This window comes from Brettanomyces nanus, chromosome 3, assembly GCF_011074865.1.
Source record: "Brettanomyces nanus chromosome 3, complete sequence".
In the NCBI taxonomy this organism is placed as follows: domain Eukaryota; kingdom Fungi; phylum Ascomycota; class Pichiomycetes; order Pichiales; family Pichiaceae; genus Brettanomyces; species Brettanomyces nanus.
This window is the reverse complement of record NC_052376.1, coordinates 897,263-923,166: the sequence shown is the minus strand read 5'-3', so window position 1 is coordinate 923,166 and position 25,904 is coordinate 897,263. Positions and strand designations below refer to the sequence as shown.

General features: G+C 41.8%; 17 protein-coding genes across 17 annotated transcripts; 5 read left to right on the top strand and 12 right to left on the bottom strand.

Annotated features, from left to right (window-relative positions):
• Positions 1–31: 31 nt before the first annotated feature.
• ATP7 (ATP synthase d subunit) lies at positions 32–559 on the bottom strand (the record flags this gene model as incomplete). Its single annotated transcript, XM_038923388.1, has 1 exon — positions 32–559. One exon carries the CDS (start codon positions 557–559, stop codon positions 32–34), a length of 528 nt encoding a protein of 175 aa, XP_038779316.1.
• Positions 560–771: 212 nt separating this feature from the next.
• Positions 772–1,758, bottom strand: FOA43_003110 (uncharacterized protein; the record flags this gene model as incomplete). Its single annotated transcript, XM_038923387.1, has 2 exons — positions 772–1,169; positions 1,431–1,758. The coding sequence occupies 2 exons, from the start codon at positions 1,756–1,758 to the stop codon at positions 772–774; spliced, it is 726 nt and encodes a 241-aa protein (XP_038779315.1).
• Positions 1,759–2,067: 309 nt separating this feature from the next.
• Positions 2,068–3,159, bottom strand: LEU2 (3-isopropylmalate dehydrogenase; the record flags this gene model as incomplete). The annotated part of the gene is made up of 1 exon (XM_038923386.1): positions 2,068–3,159. One exon carries the CDS (start codon positions 3,157–3,159, stop codon positions 2,068–2,070), a length of 1,092 nt encoding a protein of 363 aa, XP_038779314.1.
• A 250-nt stretch (positions 3,160–3,409) lies between these two features.
• On the bottom strand, positions 3,410–4,276 carry FOA43_003108 (uncharacterized protein; the record flags this gene model as incomplete). Its single annotated transcript, XM_038923385.1, has 1 exon — positions 3,410–4,276. One exon carries the CDS (start codon positions 4,274–4,276, stop codon positions 3,410–3,412), a length of 867 nt encoding a protein of 288 aa, XP_038779313.1.
• A 197-nt stretch (positions 4,277–4,473) lies between these two features.
• On the bottom strand, positions 4,474–5,868 carry NFS1 (cysteine desulfurase; the record flags this gene model as incomplete). The annotated part of the gene is made up of 1 exon (XM_038923384.1): positions 4,474–5,868. One exon carries the CDS (start codon positions 5,866–5,868, stop codon positions 4,474–4,476), a length of 1,395 nt encoding a protein of 464 aa, XP_038779312.1.
• A 420-nt stretch (positions 5,869–6,288) lies between these two features.
• Positions 6,289–7,122, top strand: PET8 (S-adenosylmethionine transporter; the record flags this gene model as incomplete). The annotated part of the gene is made up of 1 exon (XM_038923383.1): positions 6,289–7,122. One exon carries the CDS (start codon positions 6,289–6,291, stop codon positions 7,120–7,122), a length of 834 nt encoding a protein of 277 aa, XP_038779311.1.
• Positions 7,123–7,161: 39 nt separating this feature from the next.
• FOA43_003105 (uncharacterized protein) lies at positions 7,162–7,716 on the bottom strand (the record flags this gene model as incomplete). Its single annotated transcript, XM_038923382.1, has 1 exon — positions 7,162–7,716. One exon carries the CDS (start codon positions 7,714–7,716, stop codon positions 7,162–7,164), a length of 555 nt encoding a protein of 184 aa, XP_038779310.1.
• A 458-nt stretch (positions 7,717–8,174) lies between these two features.
• On the top strand, positions 8,175–9,191 carry CDC10 (cell division control protein; the record flags this gene model as incomplete). Its single annotated transcript, XM_038923381.1, has 1 exon — positions 8,175–9,191. The coding sequence occupies one exon, from the start codon at positions 8,175–8,177 to the stop codon at positions 9,189–9,191; it is 1,017 nt and encodes a 338-aa protein (XP_038779309.1).
• Positions 9,192–9,284: 93 nt separating this feature from the next.
• FOA43_003103 (uncharacterized protein) lies at positions 9,285–10,994 on the bottom strand (the record flags this gene model as incomplete). Its single annotated transcript, XM_038923380.1, has 1 exon — positions 9,285–10,994. The coding sequence occupies one exon, from the start codon at positions 10,992–10,994 to the stop codon at positions 9,285–9,287; it is 1,710 nt and encodes a 569-aa protein (XP_038779308.1).
• Positions 10,995–11,390: 396 nt separating this feature from the next.
• On the bottom strand, positions 11,391–12,281 carry FOA43_003102 (uncharacterized protein; the record flags this gene model as incomplete). The annotated part of the gene is made up of 1 exon (XM_038923379.1): positions 11,391–12,281. One exon carries the CDS (start codon positions 12,279–12,281, stop codon positions 11,391–11,393), a length of 891 nt encoding a protein of 296 aa, XP_038779307.1.
• Positions 12,282–14,039: 1,758 nt separating this feature from the next.
• On the bottom strand, positions 14,040–15,725 carry FOA43_003101 (uncharacterized protein; the record flags this gene model as incomplete). The annotated part of the gene is made up of 1 exon (XM_038923378.1): positions 14,040–15,725. One exon carries the CDS (start codon positions 15,723–15,725, stop codon positions 14,040–14,042), a length of 1,686 nt encoding a protein of 561 aa, XP_038779306.1.
• A 1,117-nt stretch (positions 15,726–16,842) lies between these two features.
• FOA43_003100 (uncharacterized protein) lies at positions 16,843–18,468 on the top strand (the record flags this gene model as incomplete). The annotated part of the gene is made up of 1 exon (XM_038923377.1): positions 16,843–18,468. One exon carries the CDS (start codon positions 16,843–16,845, stop codon positions 18,466–18,468), a length of 1,626 nt encoding a protein of 541 aa, XP_038779305.1.
• A 13-nt stretch (positions 18,469–18,481) lies between these two features.
• Positions 18,482–19,346, bottom strand: FOA43_003099 (uncharacterized protein; the record flags this gene model as incomplete). The annotated part of the gene is made up of 2 exons (XM_038923376.1): positions 18,482–19,121; positions 19,342–19,346. 2 exons carry the CDS (start codon positions 19,344–19,346, stop codon positions 18,482–18,484), a joined length of 645 nt encoding a protein of 214 aa, XP_038779304.1.
• A 3-nt stretch (positions 19,347–19,349) lies between these two features.
• FOA43_003098 (uncharacterized protein) lies at positions 19,350–20,591 on the bottom strand (the record flags this gene model as incomplete). The annotated part of the gene is made up of 1 exon (XM_038923375.1): positions 19,350–20,591. The coding sequence occupies one exon, from the start codon at positions 20,589–20,591 to the stop codon at positions 19,350–19,352; it is 1,242 nt and encodes a 413-aa protein (XP_038779303.1).
• Positions 20,592–21,254: 663 nt separating this feature from the next.
• On the top strand, positions 21,255–22,139 carry FOA43_003097 (uncharacterized protein; the record flags this gene model as incomplete). Its single annotated transcript, XM_038923374.1, has 1 exon — positions 21,255–22,139. The coding sequence occupies one exon, from the start codon at positions 21,255–21,257 to the stop codon at positions 22,137–22,139; it is 885 nt and encodes a 294-aa protein (XP_038779302.1).
• Positions 22,140–22,453: 314 nt separating this feature from the next.
• Positions 22,454–22,906, top strand: RPS18A (ribosomal 40S subunit protein S18A; the record flags this gene model as incomplete). Its single annotated transcript, XM_038923373.1, has 1 exon — positions 22,454–22,906. The coding sequence occupies one exon, from the start codon at positions 22,454–22,456 to the stop codon at positions 22,904–22,906; it is 453 nt and encodes a 150-aa protein (XP_038779301.1).
• A 102-nt stretch (positions 22,907–23,008) lies between these two features.
• On the bottom strand, positions 23,009–25,771 carry FOA43_003095 (uncharacterized protein; the record flags this gene model as incomplete). The annotated part of the gene is made up of 2 exons (XM_038923372.1): positions 23,009–24,504; positions 25,102–25,771. 2 exons carry the CDS (start codon positions 25,769–25,771, stop codon positions 23,009–23,011), a joined length of 2,166 nt encoding a protein of 721 aa, XP_038779300.1.
• Positions 25,772–25,904: the final 133 nt, after the last annotated feature.

Genomic DNA, 25,904 nt, shown 5'->3' with positions numbered 1-25,904 from the left:
TTCATCTAAAAACAGTGCAACCTAAAGAGGCCTACATAATAACCATACTTCCAAATCTCTCCTTGTAACCTGGAACCTCGAACTTACCCTTGTCCAACATAGACTGGACCTTATCCTCGACATCAGGTCTAGCCTGGACGACATCTTCGACCGTCAACTCCTCAAATGGCCTAGCAGTTTCAATATTCTCTAGAGTTCTTTCAAGATTCGTCAACTCCTTTAGCACAAGAGACTCAGTCTCCTTGGCGTTCTCAACAGCCTTAGCCTCGAAAGTACTAATAAGGTTCAATTGCTTACTTAAATCAGGCTTAGAAGCACTGAATTTGTCCACGTCAGACTCGATCTTGGAAACAATTTGAGAGTTGTGCAATTTACCCTTGTAAAATTCAAAGTCAACAGTGGTTGGACTGTGCTTCAACTCATACAAAACACTCTTGGCCTCATCATTTCTCTTCTTGAATGCAGCCAATGAAGTGGCTGTCTTTCCAGCCAATCCCAATTGGGGGATTATCGTAGACCAGTTAATCTTTGAAGCAGCTGTTTTTGCTACCGAAGACATCCTTAACAAACTGTACAAGTAAATTGAAATAAAACAAAGCAACAAGTCTGATCGAAAAACTAAATCACCTCGTCTCTTTCTCCTCTTTTACTGTCTCGTTTTTTTTTTCTCTCGCCAATGAGATTTGTGAGAAATTTTGAGGCCTCATTGAATTGTGTACACATAGTTTATGCGCAATCACGTGAAAATACCGTTTATTTAATTGTAAATGCTTATACTCTATGTAAGCCACTAACTGTGTCGGCAACATCAGGATTAATCACCCTAAGTTCTCTTCTCTGCCCATCTATAGCAGCGTCGGGAAGGGAACCATTGCTGAATCGTTTAATGCCCAAAGAAGGAGGTGTTGGATAGTCATCACTGACAGAATCACGCAGAATAGGTGAAATATCGTTTTCTGACTTTTCCTCATACGAGTATTCATCATCCTGGCGTCTTCTCCAAATGCAGAAGAACAATGCAATGCCTAGTAGGGCCGCTCCCACTATACAACCCATGACAATGCCGGCAATTGCACCACCACTGAGTTTGTGCGATGAGGACGACTTGTTGTTGTTTGAGCTCAAAGAGTCTGAGGATGCTGTGGCAGTAGAATCAGTAGACTTTGAAGCTACTGAACTGGTGACTGTGACAAATGAAACCTGAGTTTTTGTTGGAGATAGTGAAGTGATACTCAAAGAGGTTGAAATGCGAGTTGAAGAGGAGGAGGAGGAGGAGGAGAAAGAGGATGAGGAGGAGGGTGAGGAGGAGGGTGAGGAGGAGGGTGAGGATGAGGATGATGAAGAGCTCGAAGAACTTGAGGATGATGAAGAGCCCGAGGAACTTGAAGAGCCCGAAGAGCCCGAAGAGCCCAAGGAACTTGAAGACAAACCGTTCACCTCATTGGCCTGATTCTCATCATTCGTATACACAGTATAAGAATCAGAACCTCCACATGTCTCGGAAGAATAACCAAAGCACGATACAGCACACAAATCATCATCCGAATCACCCGTAGGAAGTGTATCACCGCAGTAACAATCTCCTCCATCCTTTAAAGCCACCACATAGCTATCAGAGCAAATGCTCTGGCAGTATGAGGACGTCTGATAGATATAAGTACCCTGAGACACAAGACCGGGAACAGATGAATAGCATCCCTTGTAGGTTAGACCAGTAACCACGTCGATCAGAGCCAACCATGCGAGTAAGAGGACCATGAAGATAGTGTGACTCAATAAGAAATGCAATAAAGAAGAAAAAGGAAGACAACTGAGAGGGAAATTAGATGGGACGGACGACTTAAGATACACACAATATTATTGATATTACAACATGTAAATATTACGGGTAAACACAAAAGAATTTTTTTAGTTTGATTTCGAGGCGAATTTATCCGGTTGCAGAGAAGAATGGATTCGCGTGAGCGTCAGGGGCAGTCAGGGGAGGAGGAGCAGCACCGGAAGAACCGGGTAGTAAAATGTACCGGGGAACGTGGTAGACAGGACAGGCCACCGGGAACCTGATGTCTAAGACAAGATCCTTTTAACCTCCTTGGCAACGGCATCACCCACTTCTGTAGTTTTAGCCTTTCCTCCCAAGTCGGCCGTCACGATACCATTTTCGATAACTGCTTTAATTGCCTTTTCCACTGCCTCACCTTCTTCCACCATACCCAAGGATAACTTCAACATCATGGCAGCAGAAAGAATTGTAGCCATAGGATTGACCACGTTTCTAGGAAGATCCGGTGCAGAACCATGAATAGGTTCGTAAAGGCCAAATGCAGTGTTTTTGTCAGGCAAAGAGGCCAACGATGCTGAAGGGAGTAAACCTAGAGATCCTGGGATGCAAGAGGCTTCGTCCGAGAAGATATCGCCAAACATGTTGGAGCAAAGAACGATACCGTTGAGTTTTGTAGGTGATTTAACTAGCATCATAGAAGCCGAATCGATCAATTGGTGCTTCAATGTAACCTTAGGGAACTCATTCTGCATGGTTTTGGTAACGGTTTTCCTCCACAACCGAGAAGAAGCCAAAACATTGGCCTTATCCAAAGAGGTCACTGGAAGAGGAGGATTCTGCTGCATGGCAAGAAATCCAGCCATTCTGGTGATTCTCTCAACCTCCCGAACACTGTACTGCTCGGTATCCCAAGCATAATCATCTCCCTCGTCCTCTTTTCTCTTACCAAAGTAGATACCTCCAATCAACTCTCTGACTATCATAATATCTGTTCCCTTGGCAATTTCTGGCTTCAATGGTGAAAACTTCAACAACTTTTCTGAAGCAAACCTTGAGGGTCTTAGATTGGCATACAATTTCAACTCCTTTCTAATCTCAAGCAATCCTTGCTCTGGTCTAACTTTACCTGTACCCCATTTAGGTCCTCCTACAGCTCCAAGTAAAACAGCATCTGCCTTCTTTGATGCCTCAAGAGCTTCATCCGTTAATGGAACACCATGCGCATCAATGGCAGCACCCCCAATGAGCTCTGTATCGAATTCAAACTGGTCCTCCGGTCTGACCTCTGAAATAGCCTTCAAGACTTTCACTGCCTCTCCAACGATCTCAGGCCCAATGTGGTCTCCTGGTAGCAAAACAATTTTTTTAGTAGTCATAATTTGATAAATAACGATGTCTTGGAGATCTAATGCAAAGATAAGTAAACTCAGTAAGTTAGACTTGTTCTTATATATCTATTTCTTGGATGATTCAATAATATCCTCGAAAAAATAAAAAAACTCCTGTCTTCCTCCGGTAGCTGGCCCGGTACCGGTCGCATTTCTAATTCTCAGTCTTCCATCCGGTGATGCTTACACTACCTACCCCCAAACACATGATTAATGCCTCTTTGATTTTATTTTATACCTATATTTGCTGTTCGATATACTTGTCAATGTCCACTTCAGACAAAGGTGCCCTGGCAGAGTTGTTCACTTTGCGGCCCTTTTCTTCTTTCAATTCAATTCTCTTTAGCTTACTAAGAGGGCTCCAACCACTCACTGGAGGATTCAAACGAAATGGTTCCATAAATTTCACGCACGACTTGAAATTCTCGCCAAGTGTGGCGATCTCATGTATAATATCCTCGACGCAGATCACTCCGTATTCACCCATCTTCTCTTCAATTAGATTATTATCATTCAACGGAACAGAAATCTTTCCGTCGTCATTTTCTTCCATATCATCAACAGGTTCTGATTTCTCACTTAACTCTATCCTAACAGTAGCTCTTTTCTGGATCAAGTCTCTCACTGTAGCCAAAGATGGTGTTCCAAGAACTATATAAGGATTGATCAATCTGAGTAATGGTCTCACCGTGCTGTTGAATTTGATGAATGTTCCCATATCAATACTCGACAATCTTAATAATTGAAGAACTAATGCTGACTTTGCAGGAATTCTGGCACCGTAGGGTCCTTCCACTCTAACCACGAACATCAACTTCGACTCCTCCTTGTCATCTTCCTTACTATTATCAGCCTTCTCCATTAACTCTCTTTCAAACTTGCTCACTCTCTCCACTCTATATTCCTCCCTTTCGCTAGCTCTATGTCTAGCTATCAATGTCTCCGCTCTCATAAATTTTCCATTTCGGTGAGATTTATTGGATTTTCGTTTCAATTCAATTCTCTCCAGAGATTGCTGCTTTTTCTCTAATCTAAGTTTACGAGCATCCTTTCTTTTCTTAAGAATCACTTCTGGATTTGTATTCATCTCAATAGTTTCGCTCATTTTATCCTATAATGACCAAATAGCTGAACAGATCTTAAAATAATACTGAAATAAAATTTTCAGTATTATTTTTCATTTTTCATTTTTATTTTTCATTTTTCATTTTTATTTTTCATTTTTCAAAGTTTCTTTTTATTTTTCAACTTTTATAGATATATAATTCTCTCCAAAAGACAAAAAATGAAAAACAAGACATCTCAGTGGCCAGCCCACTGGATTGTACTCAAATCGATACCTTCTTGAACCATCTCATACAAAGGACTTAATTCTCTCAAAAACGTAACTCTTTCCTTAATTGCGCTGATCACGTAATCAATCTCAGCTTCTGTAGTGAATCTTCCAATACCAAATCTGATGGAAGAATGAGCCAAAGCATCATCAGCTCCTAAAGCATGTAGAACATACGATGGTTCCAAGGAGGCGGAAGTACAGGCAGAGCCTGAACTCAAAGCTACATCTTTCAATGCCATCAACAATGACTCACCCTCAACGTAGGCAAACGAGACATTGACACATCCAGCAAAATGATGTTCTTTAGAGCCGTTGAACTGTGTGTAGGGAAGACTCAACAAACTATTGGTCAATTTGCTAGACAATTTACCGATATATGCCTGATCATCATCGAATTCTTCGCGAATTAGACGTGCGGCCTCACCGAATCCACAAACTAAAGGTGGAGCTAAGGTACCTGATCTCAAGCCCCTCTCTTGACCACCTCCATTAATAAGAGGCTCCAATCTGACTCTTGGTCTTCTTCTCACGTACAAGGCACCGATACCCATAGGACCGTAGATTTTATGCGAGGAAATGGACATTAGATCGATGTTCATTTTGTTAACATCCAGTGGGATCTTACCGTAAGCTTGAGCACAATCAGTATGGAAAAACACCTTGTGTTTTTTGCAAATCCGGCCAATTTCTTCAATTGGTTGCATCACACCGATCTCGTTGTTGACAGCCATCACGGAAACCAAGCAGGTATCCTTTCTGATGGCCTTCTCAAGCTCTTCCAAATCAATCAAACCATCTGTACCAACAGGAAGATACGTCACCTCGAATCCTTCATCTTGAAGATGTCTGCAAGAATCCAGAACACATTTATGCTCCGTCTGAGTTGTTATAATGTGATGCTTGGTCTTACCGTAGAACCGAGCAACACCTTTTATTGCCGTGTTATTGCACTCAGTGGCACCCGAAGTGAAAATGATCTCTCTTGGATCGGCATTTATCACATCTGCCACGTTCTTACGTGCCTTCTCGACCTCCTTGTCAGTTTCCCAACCGTATGAATGCGTAGAAGAATGAGGATTACCATAGAGTCCCGTTAGAAATGGAAGCATCTTATCCAAAACACGTGGATCCACCGGCGTAGTGGCCTGCATATCCAAATAGATGGGTCTCTTACCAAACTTGGAATCGTCTCTGTATGCATTCTTAAAGTTTATATGTGCTTCTTCTGTAGGCTTCTTCTTCCTCTCTGTAACGGAAGCCATTCGGTTAACAGCCGTCTGAGATGTGGCCCTTGCTGCATTCGTAGCAAAGAGTCTTATTGAAGAAGCCTTCAAAATATTCGTTGCGACTTCAGGTAGCATTAGTGTCGATTCGAACTCAATAAATTAAAGGAAGAAAGGAGCAAGATGTAAAGTTGTACAAGGCAATTCTCACAGCGCTCTTCTTTAATCGATTATTCGGCTTTTTTTCTCCTTTCGTTAGCCTGCAAATTGAAATCAGCGAGCGCGCCTACAAATGAGTGGGGAAGAGAGATCTGCTACCACGCCAAATAATTAGTAATTTACGGGCCTGCCCCAGAACTTTTCCACGCTCGGACCTATCGCTTGAAGGAAAAAAATTCGTTCAACTTAATTCCGAACGAAAAAATGATTCAAAGTGATTGTGAGCCGTCGCGTCGATTCAGTTTTAGTTACGCTTTAAGAGTATCCGAGCTAGCTTGGTTAAGCGTCAATGGAGGAGCTCTTTACCCCCCATTCTCACTCACCCCTCCCCACACATCTATGACTCAACCTAATTTATATTTCATCTCTTTAGTAAGCGGTGGCTGTGCTGGCACTGCTACCGATCTTACCTTCTTCCCTATAGACACTTTGAAGACCCGGTTACAGGCCTCGGGAGGATTTTTCAATAATGGTGGCTTCAAAGGACTATATAAAGGACTAGGCTCGGCTCTAGTAGGTTCTGCTCCCTCTGCCTCCTTATTTTTCATCACTTATGATACTGCAAAAAGGTATTTTCATAGAGTTCTTCCTGCCTATTTCAATAAGGAGTCTACTGCTTTTAACGTTGCTCATATGATCAGTGCTTCTATGGGGGAGATCGCTGCGTGTACGGTTCGTGTTCCTGTTGAAGTGATCAAACAGAGAACACAATCTCTGCAATTTAGAACTTCCTGGGAATCGTTCAAATATTTAACATCCAATAAGTCCGGTGAAGGTGTTTTACGTGGGCTCTACAGAGGTTATGGTACTACCATTATGAGGGAAATACCCTTTACGGTAATTCAATTTCCTCTCTATGAAGGTTTGAAGGCTCGCTGGGCTTCATATGATCATGTCGATAGGTTGCCGGCTGGAAAGGGTGCCGTATGTGGCTCTATAGCTGGAGGTATTGCTGCCGCTGTCACCACTCCATTGGATGTGCTTAAAACTAGACTTATGCTAAATAAAGAAAGGATCGGTGCCAGGCATATGATCAAAAAGATGATCCGTGAAGAAGGAGCTAAGGTGTTTTTCAGTGGTATTGGTGCAAGAACCATATGGATCAGTGCTGGTGGTGCCATCTTTCTAGGGGTATACGAAGTTGTTAGTTCAACAATGTATGAGCCAAAGTAGTATCAGGTTGTATTATTATATACATGAGCAACCTTGTTATCACTCCACAGGTAATGTCTTAGGCCTCTTAACTAGATACTCCTTACTTCTTAACTTCCTCTCGTAGGGTCTTTCAGTCTTTCCTGGATAGAGCACTTCCTCGTCTAATGGATTGCCAAATTCCTCTCTAAAAGGTTCTGGCTGTAGCTTGGCATCTCTCGCCTTCCAATGTTTCTGGATCTGTGACACGCAATTCATGCACAAGAAGTGTGATCTCTTGTAATGACCACAAGCAGGACATCTGTTCAAGTTGTTATTCAATTTAACCTGCTTACTACCTGGAGCATATAACCTCAACCTTCTCTTCATGTGGGAAGTCTTTTTCTTTGGCGCAGCAAGAAGTATTCCATTATCATGGAAAAAAGGAATCTCATTGTTGCTTAGTTCATGTGCTTTGGCCCACTCGCTTAGTTTCTTACTCTTTTCTGAAACTTCAGCCTGCTTCTGCGGTTGAAGGAACCACGGAAGTGGAATCGATAATGTCGGTAGTGTCACCCTGGGTAGAAGAGATGGACCGAAGCTTAAAGCCCCCATACTTCTTATCACAAACGACATATCTTTATATCAATCAGTCTATTACAGGACAAAGGAATCACATAATAGAGGCTTTTCAATTTAGTATGCCTGATATCAAATGACTAGAAAACTTTTTATGCAGGCTTTGTATTCGCGTACACTATTGTTATGCCTCGAAGGTCATTGGAAATGCATCCTACAACTGACCAAAAAAATGCTAAAAAGGTACCAGCATCTTTGTAACGACTCTTATTGGACTCATGGGACAATGTTGCTGCCATTTGAACCTTCAAGTACCGTTCGGTACTCTTTGAGGGTGCTTGTATTCTTCCAGATCACGTGATCATCATTTGCAGAAAGATCGCCTTACGTAATCAACGCGACAGAAAGAAGAAAAATTTAGACTCTCGATCCGATGAATCTCGCGTTTAAAGAAAACAAAAGCATCATCGTTTTTCCTTTTCCGCCCCTTGTTCTCCCGTTTATTTATTGATATTATGGCAGACACACAGCCCCAAACACAGCCAGTACGGACGACTGCAGGTACAGATGCCACAAGTTTGTTGCAGCCTACCAATTATGTGGGTTTCGATACCATTACAACTCAAATCGAAAATCGTATGGTTAAACGTGGCTTTACACTCAATGTAATGCTTGTTGGAGCCTCAGGCTTGGGAAAGTCAACTTTGATCAACACTTTATTTAGTAGTCATTTAGATGACTCCTGTGGAAGAAATACTGTCTATGAGCCAATTGAACGTACACCTGATATTAAGGTTACTTCACACGACATGATTGAGAACAATGTTATATTGCACCTAAACATCATCGATACTCCAGGATTTGCCGATCAGATCAACAACAATCATTGTTGGGATCCTCTTCTGAAATATGTAAAGGATCAGCATAATCAGTACTTGAGACGGGAATTGAATGCCAGCAGAGAGAAGTTCATCAAGGACACAAGGGTTCACTGTGCCCTCTACTTTGTCGCTCCAAATTATTATGGTCTTTCTCGCTTGGATGTGCAAGCCTTAAAGAAGTTGACTGAGGTAGTCAATGTTGTTCCTGTTATTGCCAAATCAGATACGCTCACTATGGAAGAAAGAGCTAATTTGAAGAGAACCCTTCAGGATCAGTTTAAGCATTACAACTTGAGAATGTATCCTTACAACAATCAGTATGATGATAGGTTGACTTCAGAGGAGATTCAGTTTAACAAGGATATCAGATCGATGCTTCCGTTTGCAGTCATTGGCTCCGAGGATGTGATTACCACACCAAAGGGTGAAACTGTTCGCGGAAGAAGAACCAAATGGGGTACAATCAACGTGGAAGACGTTACACAATGTGAATTTGTCTACCTTAGGGATTTCCTTACAAGAACCCATTTGTACGACCTTATCGAGACCACTTCTCTGCAACACTACGAAGCTTTCAGAACGAAGCAATTGACTGCTCTAAGAGAAAACGTTGGTGCAAGGAACTCCTCTCAGTCTCAGAATCAATCTTAATTGCACAGCCAACCGATGGATGGCATTGCTAACTCTTTTTATATCCGTATATTAGTTCAAATAATCGGTTTAGGTATATAGGTAGATTAAGTATCATTGAATCTGTAATTGGGCGCTGACCTTATCAGTTAAGTCTTCAATTACTGCGTCAACTTGCTTATTGGCCTCTTCTCGCTGTTCCGAGTCCTTCAGATATTGATCTTGATGGTTCTCTTCTAAGATAGCATCTTTCAAGTCGTCATCATCAAGATCCTTTTCCACTTTTGCCATTTCTGGATTTGTAGCAATCCTTTCATCCTCTTCGTTTTCGATCCTGGCCTCATCTTCCTCAACTTCATCCTCATTCTGAACGGATGGCAACTTTTCCACCGCCTCTAGATAGTGTTCTAGTTCATCACCATCATCGAAGCCAACAAATCTTTCTTTAGGAGAATTGTCAGGGTTCTGTGTGTAACTAGGAGAACTCAAAGTCTTCTTTTCCTTGTACATAGAAATGGTGTAAGCAGGAGGCTTGTAAGCAGGGGAATTATAGAAGACCCTGGTGGCAGAGGAACGGGAAACTTCTTTTTCCCATGGGAAAATCGGATGATCTTTGACATAATCCTGAGTGTAGTCATGCGCAGTAACATCAGCTTCAGCAGGGGACTTAAAATTGATGGTGGTTGTTTTGCTATTGCTTGTAATTTCAGAAGCTGGAGGAATAGAATCAGTAGTGTCAGTCGGAAAATTGAATCTAGGTTCATCCAACCTCCATGCTTCACCCTTTGCAGACTGGTCCTCAAGTGGTTTCTGATAGTCCGCCTGTTTGTAATAGTAGGTTGGAAAGTTGATCTCAGAAGCCCCCCCCTTTTGAGGGGAAGACTCAGTTTGAGAATGATCCTTCTGCTGATTGATCAAGTTCTGCGATGCAGATTCGGACTTTGGAGGCTCCAAAGAAGGCCGGGGTTGCAAATTTCCGGACAATTCAAGTAATTTAACGGAGTTGATGTCCCCAACAACAACACTATCATAACAATCCCACCACAATTGCTGGAAATTCTTGAGAACACCGGTGCCATAGAGGTCTAATTTGAATAATTTGGAATCATATGAGGAGATACGATTATTCCAAGGCTTTAAAGAGCCAATGAAATGAACAATCCTGATATCATTATGGAATCGGATAAGAGCTGGAACATATTCATAGTTTGTGTTCAATGTACAGTTGTATGAAAACGAAAGCCTGGACCAGTGGTAATTTTGAGGTCCAGAGAGGTTGAAGAACTCGTTCAGCAATCCTTGATCAGAACCATCAAAAGAATCGGCAGTCTCGGAGAATTCTTTTAGCTGCCTAAATGTTTCCAAGTCGGGTTTAAACAAGAACACACCGGAATTGAAGCAGTCTGGCCAACCGCAGTCAGGGGCAGCATAGATCTGTGAAGAGTCGATATGCAAGTCAAAGAGATGATCGATGTTTCTCACAACCAAAGTGTCAGAGTCGAGATAAATGATTTTTTCATAGCTAATTAACCGCCAGCAGTTTAATTTAGTCAAAGTCTTGTCCAACTCGGAACGCTTCAATAAATTCACCAATTCATATCGATTTCTTGAGACAATGATATCATTGTCAACGTTAAGCATCTGCGAAAATAAACCAGAATCGGTCAACCGTTGCACAATCTCTGGCTTGACGTTACCCTTGGAATAGAGGAGAACTATAGGAATAATAGATCCGCTATTCCGGAGCGACTGGCATAGAGCTAGTGTTCCAGGAAGATAACTGGATGTTAGTAGTAGAGTGGTATAGGCGTAAGCGTGTCCCATGATTGAGGTAGGTGAAGATGCTAAAAGAAGCTATTCAAGGGAGGATAAAGAAGGTTATATAAAAATGTATCACTTTGACTATTTTTATTTTCGGTTACAGATCGTAAACGGATGCATCACATGTTCAAACAATACATACTGCAAGACGCATGTGGGGGAATTGATATTGGTTGATTTAATTTACTGGATGTTTTTAATGCGTCTGCTGCAAGGCCTAAATAGGAAAAAGAACAACCTACTCAAAAAAAAAAATAAAAATAAAAAAGACCAGCTTTAAATATGTCTCTTCTATCTTTTTTTGTGGCATCCCAACTTGGCTATGTGGAGTAACATCTGTACTCCGTATATGATAAGAATAACTCTGGCGCTGATAGCACCCCCAAAAAAGGATGTTTATTATTGTTTGTGGTGGCGAGGAGATCTAAGATTTTCTTCCGAGGAAGCTTTTTCTGTAGAGGCCGGTCCTGGTCTTTTGCCCGGTAGCTGCACGCCTAAACCTTGCGGCTGAATATACTGCGGCTGAAACCGAGGAAATGGGTAATACGGCTGTTGCTGTGAGGGTTGAACTTGTTGAGTTGATATTTGTGACTGAGTCATCGGTTGCATTGCAGGTATTGACGGTACTGCAGGCATCGTCGGTATCCTAGACACTGTAGATCCCGCAGATCCTGTAGATCCCATAGATCCCGTAGACCCCGTGGGTATCTCAGCTACTTCCTTGCTCTGCTGCTTAATGAGCTGCACTAGGTATTTTTCATCCACATCGAATTCCTGTGGATTCTTCCAAAATAAATATCGCACAACCTCTCGAATCTGTTCCGGAGTATAGTTTCTACCGGTATCCTTAGAGAGTTCCTTGGAAAGATATTTCCATTTCTCTAACTCTGCCTCATCGACTAGATTTCGTAATTCCAAAACGTCCTGTGGCCCACTTTCTGAATTTCCTCTTCCCTGCTGTCCAATCAATACTTGGTATCTGTTTCTAGCCGCTAAATAGGATCCCACTCTGGCCGATTCTGCTATTTCTACCCAAGATTTCCCCTCTCTTTTCATTGCTATAATCATTTCGTCCTGCTCTTTGGTAAACTTGGAACGTCTTCGATTTCTCTTTGGTTTTTCTAAACTCATCGATTCCCTTGCAGGTTCCTTATCTGTGAATGGGGGAACAGGAATCTTCTGCGAAACTTGGTAAGCCAACTGTGAAATGCCTTGGAAGTTAATATTTATCGGCGTTTCTCTATCACCATTGCTTGAACCATGAATAATTTGTCCGGAATAAACTGGCATAGGATAATAATCGTCCGGGTTTATTGGTTGCGGCTGAGAGTGGGACTCTGTAGATCCCAACCCCCCGGTTTCAGTAGATCCAGAGTGGGCAGTCGATCCTGCTGTTGATTCCAACCCTAATGAGTTTTGCGAAGATGCAGGACCTTCAGTCACCCTAAACTCGACTTTCCCATCCTTTCTGCCTCGTCTTTCTGTCATTCAATACTCTTAAGGCTATTGGATTTGGCCCAGTATTATTTATGCAGAGATGCTCTGTTAGCTTTCAGCCTCTCTTGAAAACAATGAACTTGCCAATATGCCGCTCTGTCAAAAAATCTGATAGATCTACAACTAATTTCTCTTTCCTATTCTTTCAACTTAATGTCCATACGGCCATCTATATATATTCAGAAAAGACTCCACACAAAAGACAGGAAAGAAAAATGACCAATATTTGATGGTTTCTTCTCTATCAAAAAAAAAAGTAAAAGGGAGAAAAAATATAATGAAAAAAAGAGACGAGGCGGAAAAAAGCAATTCTAATTACTGGATCAGTTCTTTCCTTCCGGGGCCTTTTTCTAGGGTAGAATTCACCGATATTATAGAAAATACTGTTTGGATGAGTTAAATGATCTACGTTAGAGTTAAATTTATGGCTATCTATGTGCAAAATGGGCTCTCCTACCGCTTGATGCGAACCTCAGGTAGAAGGAATGCCTGAAAATCTCTGCAGTGCGTGCGGTTCCGTGCGGTTCGATCTTCGCTAGTGCGGTGTACGGATGTATAAATGCTATGCAGATGAATTTCATTGACTGCCCGATGAAGATGTGGTAGCCTTCTCTTTTCAATCAAATGCGTAGTCTCACGTATTTAATTCTTCACGTTCCTTCGTTAGCATACATCTAAATTTATGTATGCACTTTTAAAAGGAAAAGGCCAAAGAGGAAAGATGAAAAAGAAAGAGAAATATATATATATATTCTATGCCTCAACCATTCAATACGATAAGACAAGTCAGATCCATCATCTTCCTTAATTTGTTTCACTTCTCGCTTCCTCTACCCTCACTTTCTTCTTTCATATTATTTCTTTTTACTATTCTGCCGATCAAATAAATCTTAAGGGCAAACTATGCCCAGTGCTTACTTTTCTTTTCCTTTTTTTTTTCCTTTTTTTTTTTTTTTTATTTTGCCTAGTTGTTTTCATATATCCTCATTTGTTCAATCCTTGCCAGCTCTTGCTCTTCAATTTTTAGTCTTTCTTTTTTTCGGTTTTTGAATTCTTCTATTGCCGTACGCGAATCATCGGCATTCCAGAACTATTCCCTGACGCATATGTACGCTACATGCAAACGATTGAATACGATATTCTTTTCCTAAAAAATATAGTGGATTTTCGGATACGTGCATCTGTCCTATAAAATTCAAACCCCTAACGAATAGTCTGCTAGTATATACATATTTTTTCTTCCTCTGCGCTAACAATCATTTAATTATGCAGGTTTTATGTCGGCTTCGTTACCCTTTAAAGTTACTGTTCAGTTATGCATTGGCTGCTTTATTCCTTTGCATGTTCTTGTTTTCTTGATCATTAGTCTGAATATAAATAGTCTCTGTATCGGAAAATTATGTCTTGAAAAAGAAACGAATTTTAGCTCCGTGATGGCGCGCTGTTTGCCTGATCTCTGTAATCAGTATACGACGCTTCATTAATCATTAAAAGCAAGGTATATGCATGCAACAAAAACATTAAAAAGAAAATCGGACCCTTTGATCAGACTCATCCATTTAACGTGCTTAAACTCCAAAGAATTAGTTGTAGCAGAAACTGAAGGGACCAGAATCCCACCTTCTTGACCCGATCCGACCGATATTCTTCATTTGTTACGTAGTCAGCAAAGCTCTCATAAACTCCAACTGATAAATCGTCCATCAAAAGGGAGTCGTACAAGGTCCAGGAGCCATCAAAGTCAGCCACATCCTTATAGATACGACATCTGATAGGAATAAATGTCTTGTTCGAGTTAATATACGCCACAATAGGTCTAATCAAAGCATTGTTCACGTATGAAAGCTCGTTCGAAAATAACGGAACCGAAGCCCGAGGATTGTTCAACCTGAGATAAAAGTCCATGATGAACAAGTTACCCATGTTTGCAGGTGATGAGGAGTCTTGTACAGTCGATACCTCCCCTCGTAGATTCTTGCTGTAGTATCTCATAATCTCGTCAATGGAAACCTCCTTGAGCGAAGAATTCTTCCTAGGAACTATCACATCTGCAATCATGTCAACGGTACCCTTATTAATCCATCCAAATGGACCAGACATTCCAGCATTCAAGTGGTCAATCTTCAAGTTATCAATCCGGAATCTGGTCACTTTACTGAAGCTTTCGTCGTTCATCAGATCAAGTCTCCTGTACTTGTTTCTGCCCAAATGTATATTTACTTCTCGGTCAATCTTCTTCTCCTCATTAAAACTATCTACTCTCTGTAACCGATTCATCGTGAATAGTGAGCCATCCCAACTACCACTGATATGTTTGGAGTTCAAAATATCAAACATTAGCCAATTTTTTCTCAGTAATGGAATCTCACAGTTGTAAATTGAGATCGAGAAAGCTCTAAATCCACCTCCGTTGAGCATTGTGAGTAAAACATCTTCCAGCTTAAAGTTGTTGATTTCCCAATCTCCCGGCTGTGCAACGTTCTTATAATTAGTGGCTGAATCTCCCTCTTCCCAATAAACGTGCGTTCTATCAATCACTCCACGGACCCCCTTACTTGAAACCTCTTTCAATATGCCTCGTCCGTTAAGCCACTTCTTAAAACTAAGTGAAATGTTAACCTCTTCTAGAGTTAAATCAAACTGCGTATAGCATCCATCGTCATATACAGGTTTAGTACTTTCAACCTTGTTCTTTTGTCGGCTAGTTGACCACCTCGAAAATAATCCCTTGGACGGTATGGTTTTGTTCTTCTTCTTGAACATCTCTTTATTTCGTGGCCGCCGACTCACCGTACAATTCTTAAATTGAATCTTACCGTCTTTCCAATCAGGAACAATAGCATTCTCGAAAGTTACGGTCAAATTCGAGTTTTTAGTAATAAGATTTCCAACCCATTCAGCAACCATCTCCTGTGCGAGCATAGTGTTCAGTGTATATAGCAATAGCGAGAAGAACGTTGTAGTACCAATGATTAAAAGCACTATATTACCCGCCAACATCCACGACACGAAAGCGCTAATATCGTCCGTATTGAAAGGACGTTTTGACTTCTTCAATGTCCACTTCAACTTTTCCAACCTCTTTCGGCTTGACTTCCACATCAGGTTTACATTAGAGAATGTAAATAGCAGTCTTCTTTGTCGAACTCCTATCGGATAACCAAAACCAGAACCAAAACCAACACCGAAGTCAAGCCCCGCACGAAGTCCGAGTTCGGTAAACCGATATCTACGCATGAGCCCATCACTCACATACTGGAATCTGACAATATTTATGGGCAGTCTTCCGTTTTGATAGCTTCTTCTCGGTATTCCAGCAACCTCAATATACTGTCTAGCAAGTCTTCCTTTATTTCTCCCAAAGAGGTTGGAGAAAAGCATCCAATGGCAGAATCAAAACAAAGGAGGGAATCAAAAAGTGTTAAATTGCTCAGAATACAAGATAAATAATCAATTCGCAGCTCACGTACCACCTGGAACCATAAAACTTGATATCGAAGCTGTCAAAATGGTAATGAAAACTTAGTGAATTCGATCAGCAATTTTTGATTTTTTATACGTCCCCCCACCCACAGCATCAGTGCGATGCGCCGATAAAAAAAGTAGCACTCAGAGTTGAAAGCTACTCTGGTCACCAGATTGGATGATGTTCATCATTGGCACGTTAAAACTTCAAAGATCGTCGCGACTACTAGTCGACGATCGTGCTGTGTTTGAATCTCTTGCTGAGCCATAGATATATCCAAAAAGAAAACTGAATATGAGATATTATTATCAGCTTTAAGAGGGGTGCCAGATAAATACGAATCGAAATTCAATGGGACTCGTAAGAAGTGATATGATGAAGGGAGATTATATTAAATAGCCAGTTAGATACAGATATGAAAATAGATTCGGATATTACGGTCATATTATGCATCCTCTTGTTCTTGTCCGTCTAAATGTCTCATATTTCTGATAAAATGCTCATATAACTTGGTACTTTCAACCTCTATTTAACTAGAAACTATAGTCGTAACCATCCCCGATGAGGAAATTAAAAGGATAAAAAGAAATCAATGCCAAGAAAGTTAGTATGCGCTATAGTGTATAATTCTTATTTTATTTTGAAGAATTAGCTCCCTCCCAGAATAGGTAAGTTAGATTCAATACTCTCCAAAAATCCATTGTACTTTCGATCTTTTCATTTGTTGGAAGGGGAATTCTTTCTTCATTTATGGAGGGTCCGTTCCTTACTTTCAGCCGAGTTGTCCGACTGTCCAACCTCTATATATAAAAGCATATCTATTTCATCTAATCTGATAGAAAAAAATGAAAACTCCTATACAGGCTGAAAATTAGGAATACGATAGTCATGGTTTCTTTCTCTACTAAAGTGAAAAGAACTTTTCTTCCTAAGAAGAGAACCTCGTTAACGGTGAAGAGTGATCTGATTGCTCCCTCTAAACTCGGTAATCCCTCGGCAGCAGAAAACGCTAGCCTAAGTGGTGTATCTTGGGCTGATGACACGGATCAGGATCAAGATCTCGACGAGAAGGATGGGAATATTGACAAATTTAAGATCAAGGATGATTATAACAGTGGGTACATTTCGCCAGTCGACCGTATGGTTGTTAAGGTTGTCCATTGGTCTGGCTCGGCCTCTGCATTTTTTTTGAGTGCAACCATTCTCGTACTTTGGGCTATTGTTGGTATTGTTTACAAAGCACCAGATACGTGGCAGATTGTAATGCAGGATGGCCAGTCCATACAGTGTTATATTTGGGATACTCTTTTGATGAGACAGCAGCTCGACGATAACAACGAATTTCTTCGACTTTATGGAAGACTCAAATCAAGGTATGTTACGCATAAGCGGCTGCTCCAGTTTATGCAGTCAGGGAAAGGTAAAGTACGATCGAAAGATATCATGACGGAAGTTACAATGGAAGGCGACAGCGATGTGGAAGAGCATAACAAATTAGAGTCCCAGATCAAATTGACTGGAGAAGGCTGGTTTGATAGAATGTGTTCCTTCATAAGTCATTGCATTGGCTCGTTACCAATGGTAATTATCTATTGGATAGGAGTATTTGTATGGATTGCCTGTGGTTCTCTGAATCTTCGTACTTCTAACACCGCTCCATTTTCTGCTTCAAATCCTGAATACGCTAAATGGAGTGATGAATGGCAGATGTATATCAATACAGCAGTAGCTGTTGTGTTATTAACTACATCTGTCATCTTAGAAAATGTGCGTGCTAGAAATAATAAGTTTGTCCAAGAGCAAATTGGGCATATTGGAGCTGTGGACTGCCAAGTTGAGAGTATTGGTAGATATACCACAGGTGACATGGATGATAATGCCATCATCGAAGTCCCTGGTTGTGAAAGAAAGCATTTTAGAAAAATGATCTCCTGGTACGCAGAAGTCATTGGTACTGGTGTTGGTTTGATGCTTTCCGCTGGTGTCTTTGTGACATGGATTTCCATTGGACACACATTAAAATGGAACAGCGATTGGTGGTTGATTATTGGTACATATACAGGTTTGGTCGGTTACGTAGATGGATTCACTTTGAGAGAGGTTTATTACTCTATTACTCTCTATGAAGAAGACAAGTTCATGGAATTGCTTGCTGATTCACAGGAGTTGCTTGAGTTGGCTGGTATTGATTACCAGCTCAGAGAGCTCCATGAAAAAAAGAATATTGGACATAGGATATCTGCGTTTGTGAGTAAGGCGACCTCTAGTCAATATGCTGTTGTCGCTTCGATCTGTACAGTTATCGGCTTGATCTGCATTGCAACCGGACTCGGGTGGAGTGTTACCGGACAGTTGATCTGCAATAGTCCAACCATGATTATAGAGGCTTTCTGTATGTTGATTCTTATTCAATCTCATAGTTGGGCAGATTACAAAAGACGGTTTGTGGTTAAGCAGTTGGCAGTTTCAAGAAACCTTTTGTTGGAACATGTTAAAAATATAGAGGATGCATAAGGCATTAAACAACTCATTCAATAGAATTTTTTGGCACCACCACTAAAAGCTCACCTTTGCAATATCTGTAGCCATCGTGGATGTTCTTCAAGTAGCCATAAACTGTGAATTTACGATGTTCTTTCATCTTCACTATGAAGCACTCTAAAACAACTTCCAATAGTCGGTCTTCGTCGTTGAATTTTAGTGGCTTGGAGTATTTGATATTTAGATTAGCCGTAACTGCAAACGAATTAGGAGTCAATGGTAGTGTAACTTTAACAAAGAATTCGTCTATTAATGTAGCTATGGCCCCGCCGTGAACCACGTTCAGATGCGATGTTAAAAGCTTGCCCAACCTGAAAAATCCAATAAGGTGATTAGAAATAGGTTCGGTGTCTGTGTCACTCCAATTGCCCTTATCCTCGACCAAATACTGAATTGGTCCACTTCCCTGATTGATTAATTTATCTAATTCTGTGTGAGTATAGATGGGTTTACTGTAGATACGCACCTCTTCAATGCGGTCTTTTTGAAGTAGATTATTATGGCCTATGAATAGTGAGTCTTGGTTGTTCTCGTTAAGTAAAGTCGGAATATGCTCGTAGCCCGCCACAGCCACCTCTTTTTCTAGATCTTCAAAAGATAAATAAGTCATGGCTACTACTAGAACACTAGGTACATGGATAATGAATACTTCCGGGTTATACTCCGGTAGATGTATATATATATATATACATGTAAATATCACATCAAAAAAAAAACTGCATACGTCACACATCTTTTTGCCAAATAGCCTACCCAAAGTTCCCTTCACCCTTAATGTGGGGTTAGGCGTGGCATGTAAAGTTATGCCGAGTTAAGCATTATGCATCATCATATGTACAGTATTACACCATGAATTATGCTCCACATCGTCGTTTACTATGCGAGAAATCTTCTGCTCCTCTCTTTCTAGAGCATATAGGGTCTCCGTGTTCGGGATGTTCGGTGGATTGGCCAGTAGGGTTCTGCAAACTCTCCGCACTATCGGAGGAGGAGAGTGAGTCAGAAACTGGACTGGAGTCATTGTCTGTAGACGAATCAATGTACTCGTTACTGTAGTATTGTACAGGTGCTGGTTCTGTATCCTGGAAGTATTGTTCGTCGTCATCTCCCAAATAAAAAACCACACTATCATCGTGGCCGATGAAGACGTGGTTTCCATTTTCATTAGAGTCGTCAAGATCGTTGTCTTCAACGTCCTTGCTCATTCCTCCTACTAGCATAACCATGCGTCTATAGTATAGGTCCAAGATCTCCGCAGCACATGTAATACCATGTTGAACATTTCTATTTGTGTCTGCATCCAAAGTACCTGTAGAGCTTCTTCTTTCACCAATAAAATCGTAGTTGAAGTCGCGAGGAACCACTCGGTAGTTAACCTTGGTGAGAAACTCGGCCTCCAACAGGTTCAACTCCATAATATTGACACCACCGACCTTTGAGTAGTGATGGTTGGAACAGAAGGAGTCGCAAAGAGATTTTGAGGCGACAGTGGTGGCTGTGAGAAGAAAACGATGGACTGTAAGTGAATTAATAGCGAAGACAGGATAGCAACGGGTGAGTAGATCGATGTAATATACGGCCGTTATGAGGATGGAGTTCTCCAACGACGAGAAGTGTGATAGACGATAAAGATAGTTAAACACGGTTATCTGAGGCGGTGATCTCGAGTGAAATCTGGTAAGACTTGCGTGGTCTATATATTTGAGATTTGGTGCAGACTGCCTGTCGTTGATCTCGATAAGCGATGAAAGCATTCTGGAAACAATGGTTATCAGGTCCTTCTTCTGGCACTTGATGAATTCTCTTGGAAGTTTTCTATAGATAATGGAAGGCGGTAAATAAGGTTGAATGGGTGGAGGTGGTAGTTGCGTAGGACCCATTGAATGCGTATGATGCTCCAATTTTGGCTTTGGTTGGGACTGTACTTGCCCCTGTTGTTGTTGCCGCAGTGACTGTCCCTGTGACTGTAATTGCAAGTGCAGCTCTCTCTGCTGCAGTAGGTTGTGTAAAGTGGGAGACATGGAAGGAATCTTACCTGTCCTCCTAGGAGAGTCAACTGACCCTTTATCGGATCGTTGACCGTTTATATCGGTCATTATGATAAAAATCTTTTATAGAAGAGATCATATAGATGCAAAGCTCCGTCTAATAATCAGTTTGTAGAGCATAAGTTAAGGACAAAGTGATAAAGAAAGAGAAGTAAACCTCTTCTATATGTATTACATTATTATGACGCTCAGGCTGATAATTTGTAGATCACCGGGGCGCGTCGGTTTCGCCTGGTAGACTAGCGCGAGAACATACCACTCCAGACATCCAATGTTACGGGCTCAGAGATATTAGATAACTCTAATGAAGCCATAACCCACTACTATGTTCACTACTGTTATCAACACAGTGTTGTCACAGCTATAGAGCAAGGTAGCTACCGTGACACTGCCTCCTGTTACCTCCTTGCTATCTCCATGCTGCCTCCTCGCTACCCCATGTTGTCTCTGATGTCTCTGTCTCTGCTGTCTCCATTTTGTCTCTATATCTACATTCATTCACCTGTACTTCCTTCCTTTCTTATCTTTCTTCTCTGTCTGTTTAAATTAAGATGTAGCACGTGGCCATCTAAACGGACTCTTGAACTCAACCCCGGATTCTTGTTCGGTGTACGGATGTAACTTGAACCCATTCGTCTATCTAATTTTTCAGAATCACTCAACGACAAGAGGATTGATCATTGTTCGTCCTCTCTTTATTATAGAACTATGATGCCCACTTCTTTTCTATCGAGAAGTGCTTGTTGTTTTGTTAGAGGGCTTGCGACGGCTACTTCTGCTGCGACGGCTACTTCTGCTGCGACGGCTGCGACTGCGACGGCCACGGCTACTACTGCCACGGCCACGGCAGCCTACTCAGTTCTCCCTAACATTCAACAACCTGCGAAATACACCTTGGCTACACTTAGATCATTTCCCTCATTGGAACCACATGAAGTATTTCCTGTTCACACTAAGTTTCTCAATGTTCCATTAAGAAGAGACATTCTTTGGTTGGCAGTGGTGATGGAATTAGACAATAAAAGAGTGGGAGCGTCGAATCCACCCGGTAGATCAGAGCATAAGTTCTCCAGAAGAAAGCTTATGGCTCAGAAGGGAAATGGTAGAGCCCGTGTAGGTGATGCTAACTCTCCAACAAGACATAGAGGTGCTCAGGCTTTGGCTCGAACAGCTCCAAATGACTTTTCCACTACATTACCGAAGAAGGAGTATTACTTGGCTTACAGAATCGCCCTAAGTGATATGTACAGGCAGGGAAAACTTTACATCATCGGAGAAAATGCCCAGAAATCAGACGAGTTACAGAAAGGTGACTCGTACCACTTGGAAATATGTACGGATGACTCCCATGCCGTCCAGCAATTTGTCAAGCAGCACGATTTGCGAGACAAATTGAATGCATTGTTTGTTCCCAACGATTACCTAGCCACGGCCAACTTAAGACAGGCTGTTCTCAGGTATCCAAGCAACAGATTGAGAGTTATGGATAAGCAAGACGTCCAGGTCAGAGATATTCTTAAGGCGCATAGAATATACATAGAGAAGGAGGCATTCGAGTACTTTGTTGGCAAGTATTCGAAATATCTTGTTTTATAAAGCTGTATATAGTATAGTAATCCTACGGAATTGTCTTCACCAAGTGGTCCCAAGTCGTCCCAAGTGGTCCCAAATGGTCGTCGCTACAGACGGGTCTATGCCACTCAGTAAATTCTTCTACCCCGGTCCACCAATGCCACCGGGAGACCTGGTAAGACACACACCGCAGACCTTGTGAGCAGCACAGGCCGACCGAAAAAATTTTCACGACGAAAATTTTTATCACCTTGATTGAAAAGAGCTCCATTTCTTTCCCCTTTGTTTCCGGTTCTTCACCAGTAAAGAGAGTATTAGAAGCAACACAAGTTCCCAAGATGAGTTTAGTTGTCCACGAGGAAGGTACTTTCCAGCACATTTTGCGTTTGATGAACACAAATGTTGATGGTAGAATTAACATTGTCTACGCATTGACCACCATCAGAGGTGTCGGTAGAAGATACGCCAACTTGGTCTGTAAGAAGGCCGATGTTGACTTACACAAGAGAGCCGGTGAGTTGACTCAGGAAGAGATGGAGAGAGTTGTTGTTATCATGCAACACCCAACCGATTACAAGATTCCAGGATGGTTCTTGAACAGACAGAAGGACGTTGTCGACGGTAAGGACTATCATGTCCTTGCCAACAACTTGGAGTCCAAGTTGAGAGAGGATTTGGAGAGATTGAAGAAGATGAGAGCTCACCGTGGTTTGAGACATGCTTGGCACTTGAGAGTTAGAGGTCAGCACACCAAGACCACTGGTAGAAAGGGAAAGGTTTCCATTGCTTAACTACTTTTTACTACTGGGTTTATTTCTTCATATAACTAACTAATCAATCTGTTTCTCTAAGTTTAAAGTAGTATAAGGGAGAAGTCTATTAGTTACGAATATCTAGTTTGTAGAGGCGGTTTGAGAATTAGAACTAGCGACAGGGCTTCTGGCTGGTTTTGCTGTTTGCAACGTTTGTCTGGTTCTATTGTTAGCAATGTTTGTCTTATCCTGAAGAGCAATTCTGCTATTGCTATTGCTCTTGCTCAATTTCAATTTCATTGTAGGTTTTTGTCTCCTACCACCGGGCTGGGATGGATTCATCATCATAAAATCGGTTGTTCTAAACCGGAAGGTGAGCGGATTATGCTTGTGGTTTTCGTTGTGAGAGACTGATGGCGATGTCAAAACGTTCCGTTTGTTTGTATCTGACTTTAACTTTGATGGTGTCACAAATAAACCTGTAGGAGGTAGTTTACCATCCCTGGAGGTGGCCGTTCTGGTCTCGAGTGACGTAAATGTAACTTTAGGCGGTGGAACGACCACTGATGAGGAGCTGGTGTCTGCAGAAATCGAAAACGACGAATTGGAAGGCTCTGATTTCACTGGAGAAGCCTCGGGAGACGTACGAGCTGAATCTGACATCGTTACATTACCGTCGTCAACACTTCCCTCATACGATCCGTTATTCAGTATATTTTCGTCCAGCTCATCCTTCTTAGGAACCTCTACGACAACAGTTTTGATGATTTTGCTCTTCCGGAGAGCCTGTCTTCTATTCTGGAACCAGATCTGAACGGCTTTTTCAGTCATATCAACTTTAGATGCAATTTCATTTCTTCTGGCCCTATTAGGAGTCGACCCCTTCTTGAACTCTGCCAGAAGTACAGCTAGTTCAGTAGGACTGGTTCTTCTTCTCTTTCTTCTTGCCAGTCTAGCATTATCTATACTCGGCTCGCACGAGAGAAAGGTGGTTTGATTATGCGAGATGAAAGCGTACTTCTTCTCTGCCTTAGAAGGAGTTCTCTTTCTTTTCATAGGAGTTTTCAGGGGAGTAGCAGCCAACCATGACGTCGAAGCACCATTACTGCCTGCTGATCTTGCTGGAGTAGAAGGTGACGTCTTATCTGAACGTCTATAAACAAATGATAAAGGTTGGACCGGCATCATAAATATAGGAGGAGCAGGAAGAGTTCCGTACGAAATAGGAGTGGATGACTGAGGAGCGTATGCAAATGCAGCCGTTGATCCATAATGCGAGGGAGGTAGAAGGATGTTCCTCGACACGGGAGTCACGGGGATGAACGATTTACTGGACAAATCCTCCGAGGACTCCGTTCTGGGCGTACTGGAAGGCAGTGGTAGACTAGGATATGAGTGTGATCTTGCGTAGGAGGGGCTGGATGTAAGATGATCTATTGAAGGAAGGGTGATTGAGCCTAAAGAGGTTGTTTTAGGCGTGGACGAAGAAGGTACGGCACACACCGTATTATCTGCTGAGTTCGCCTCTGCTGATTTAGCCTCTGCCGAATTCGATGCCTTTTTCGTGGAAAATATCGAGGCAATAGAAGGAAGACGCGTAGAAGGTCTAGGTGACGGATCGCTACGCGATCTCGATACTTTAGATGCACCAGACATAGAAGGCAGTAAACTTAGAGGGGATAATGAACGAAAGACAAATGAAAGAAAGGAAACACAAGTAAAGATCAGACAAAAAAACAGGCGTTTGGTGAAAATTCTTGTATAGCTTTCTTAGATAACTCGTCTCCTGTAATTTGTCACTTGTAATTTGTTTACCCTTTTGGGCCGCGATGTTTACTTGTCATGCGAAGGGGCCAGCTCAGTCGGCTCGAATAACCCCCGGTAGGTCGATGACAGCCAGTGAGGGCCAATGATAGCCACGGGGCCCAAGGGGAGCCAGGGGGAGCCAGGGGCCGGGCTGCGAAGAGAAGCGCGAATCGTTCCTAACTAGGAGATAATTGGTGACATTGATGCGCGTCTCACTCGAGGAATTTTTCAGAAGAGCGTGTTTTTTTATCACTAATGACGCATCCATTAGCATCACCAATTACGTGCATCTTTCCCGTATTGGCAAGGGATGTATACAAACTGGGTAAATTGCAGCTAAGTTTTTTTGGTCCTAAATACGTTGGTGCGTTTTACGTGGCTTTTTCGTCCTGTATTGTTTCCAATGGTAATTCTGATTGGACTCTTACCGAAGGCTGAGCCGGATGCTTGAAGCTGCTGCTCCTGCTGCTGCTGCTTTTTTTTATTTGGTGTTTTCTGTTCTTCGTCTTTTGATTCTGTTCTTTCTATCCGCCTTTTCTTTCCTCTTTCAATTTGGTCTCTCAATAAATTGTCGCTCACTTCTTTATCGTTCTTAATCAACTGTTGCTTTTCTCGCTCCTTTCTTTTCCCTATGGAATCTCCCTTCTCATCTCTATAGGCTATAGAGAACTTCTCCAAATCTGAATCATCCAATTCTTCATCAGTTACCTTGACTTTGCACTTCCCACTCTCCCCTAAATACATCACCAATGACGTAAGATTGTTCCATCTAGTAGAGTTCATATGCACATGGTCCTTATCCTGAATGTACTCCTGGTAAAACTTGTTGGCACCCACCATTTTCTCTCCATGCATTCGTCGTAACAACCCTAAAAATGACTTTAGAAATTCTTCGCTGTATTCATCCACCAACCTTTTTGAGTTATGTCCCGCATCCGACATCTTGGTACCTAATTTCCTGATATGGGACTCTGACTGGATGTGACATTTGAATCCATTTTCATCAAGACACTGTCTCTCACATATCTGGCAATAGAATTTAGTTTTCTGAAGTCCCTTTAGGACCCTTTTCCTTGTATTACGGTCCCTATTACCCATAAAACAAAAGACAAAAGATGTTAGCGATATGGAGGAAAAAAATATGAGTATCAGCAAAGAAAAAAAAAATATTGGTGTCCTCGAAGAGTCCACAAAGGTGTCCTCAAGGTGCCCTCGAAGTTTCCTTCTCTTC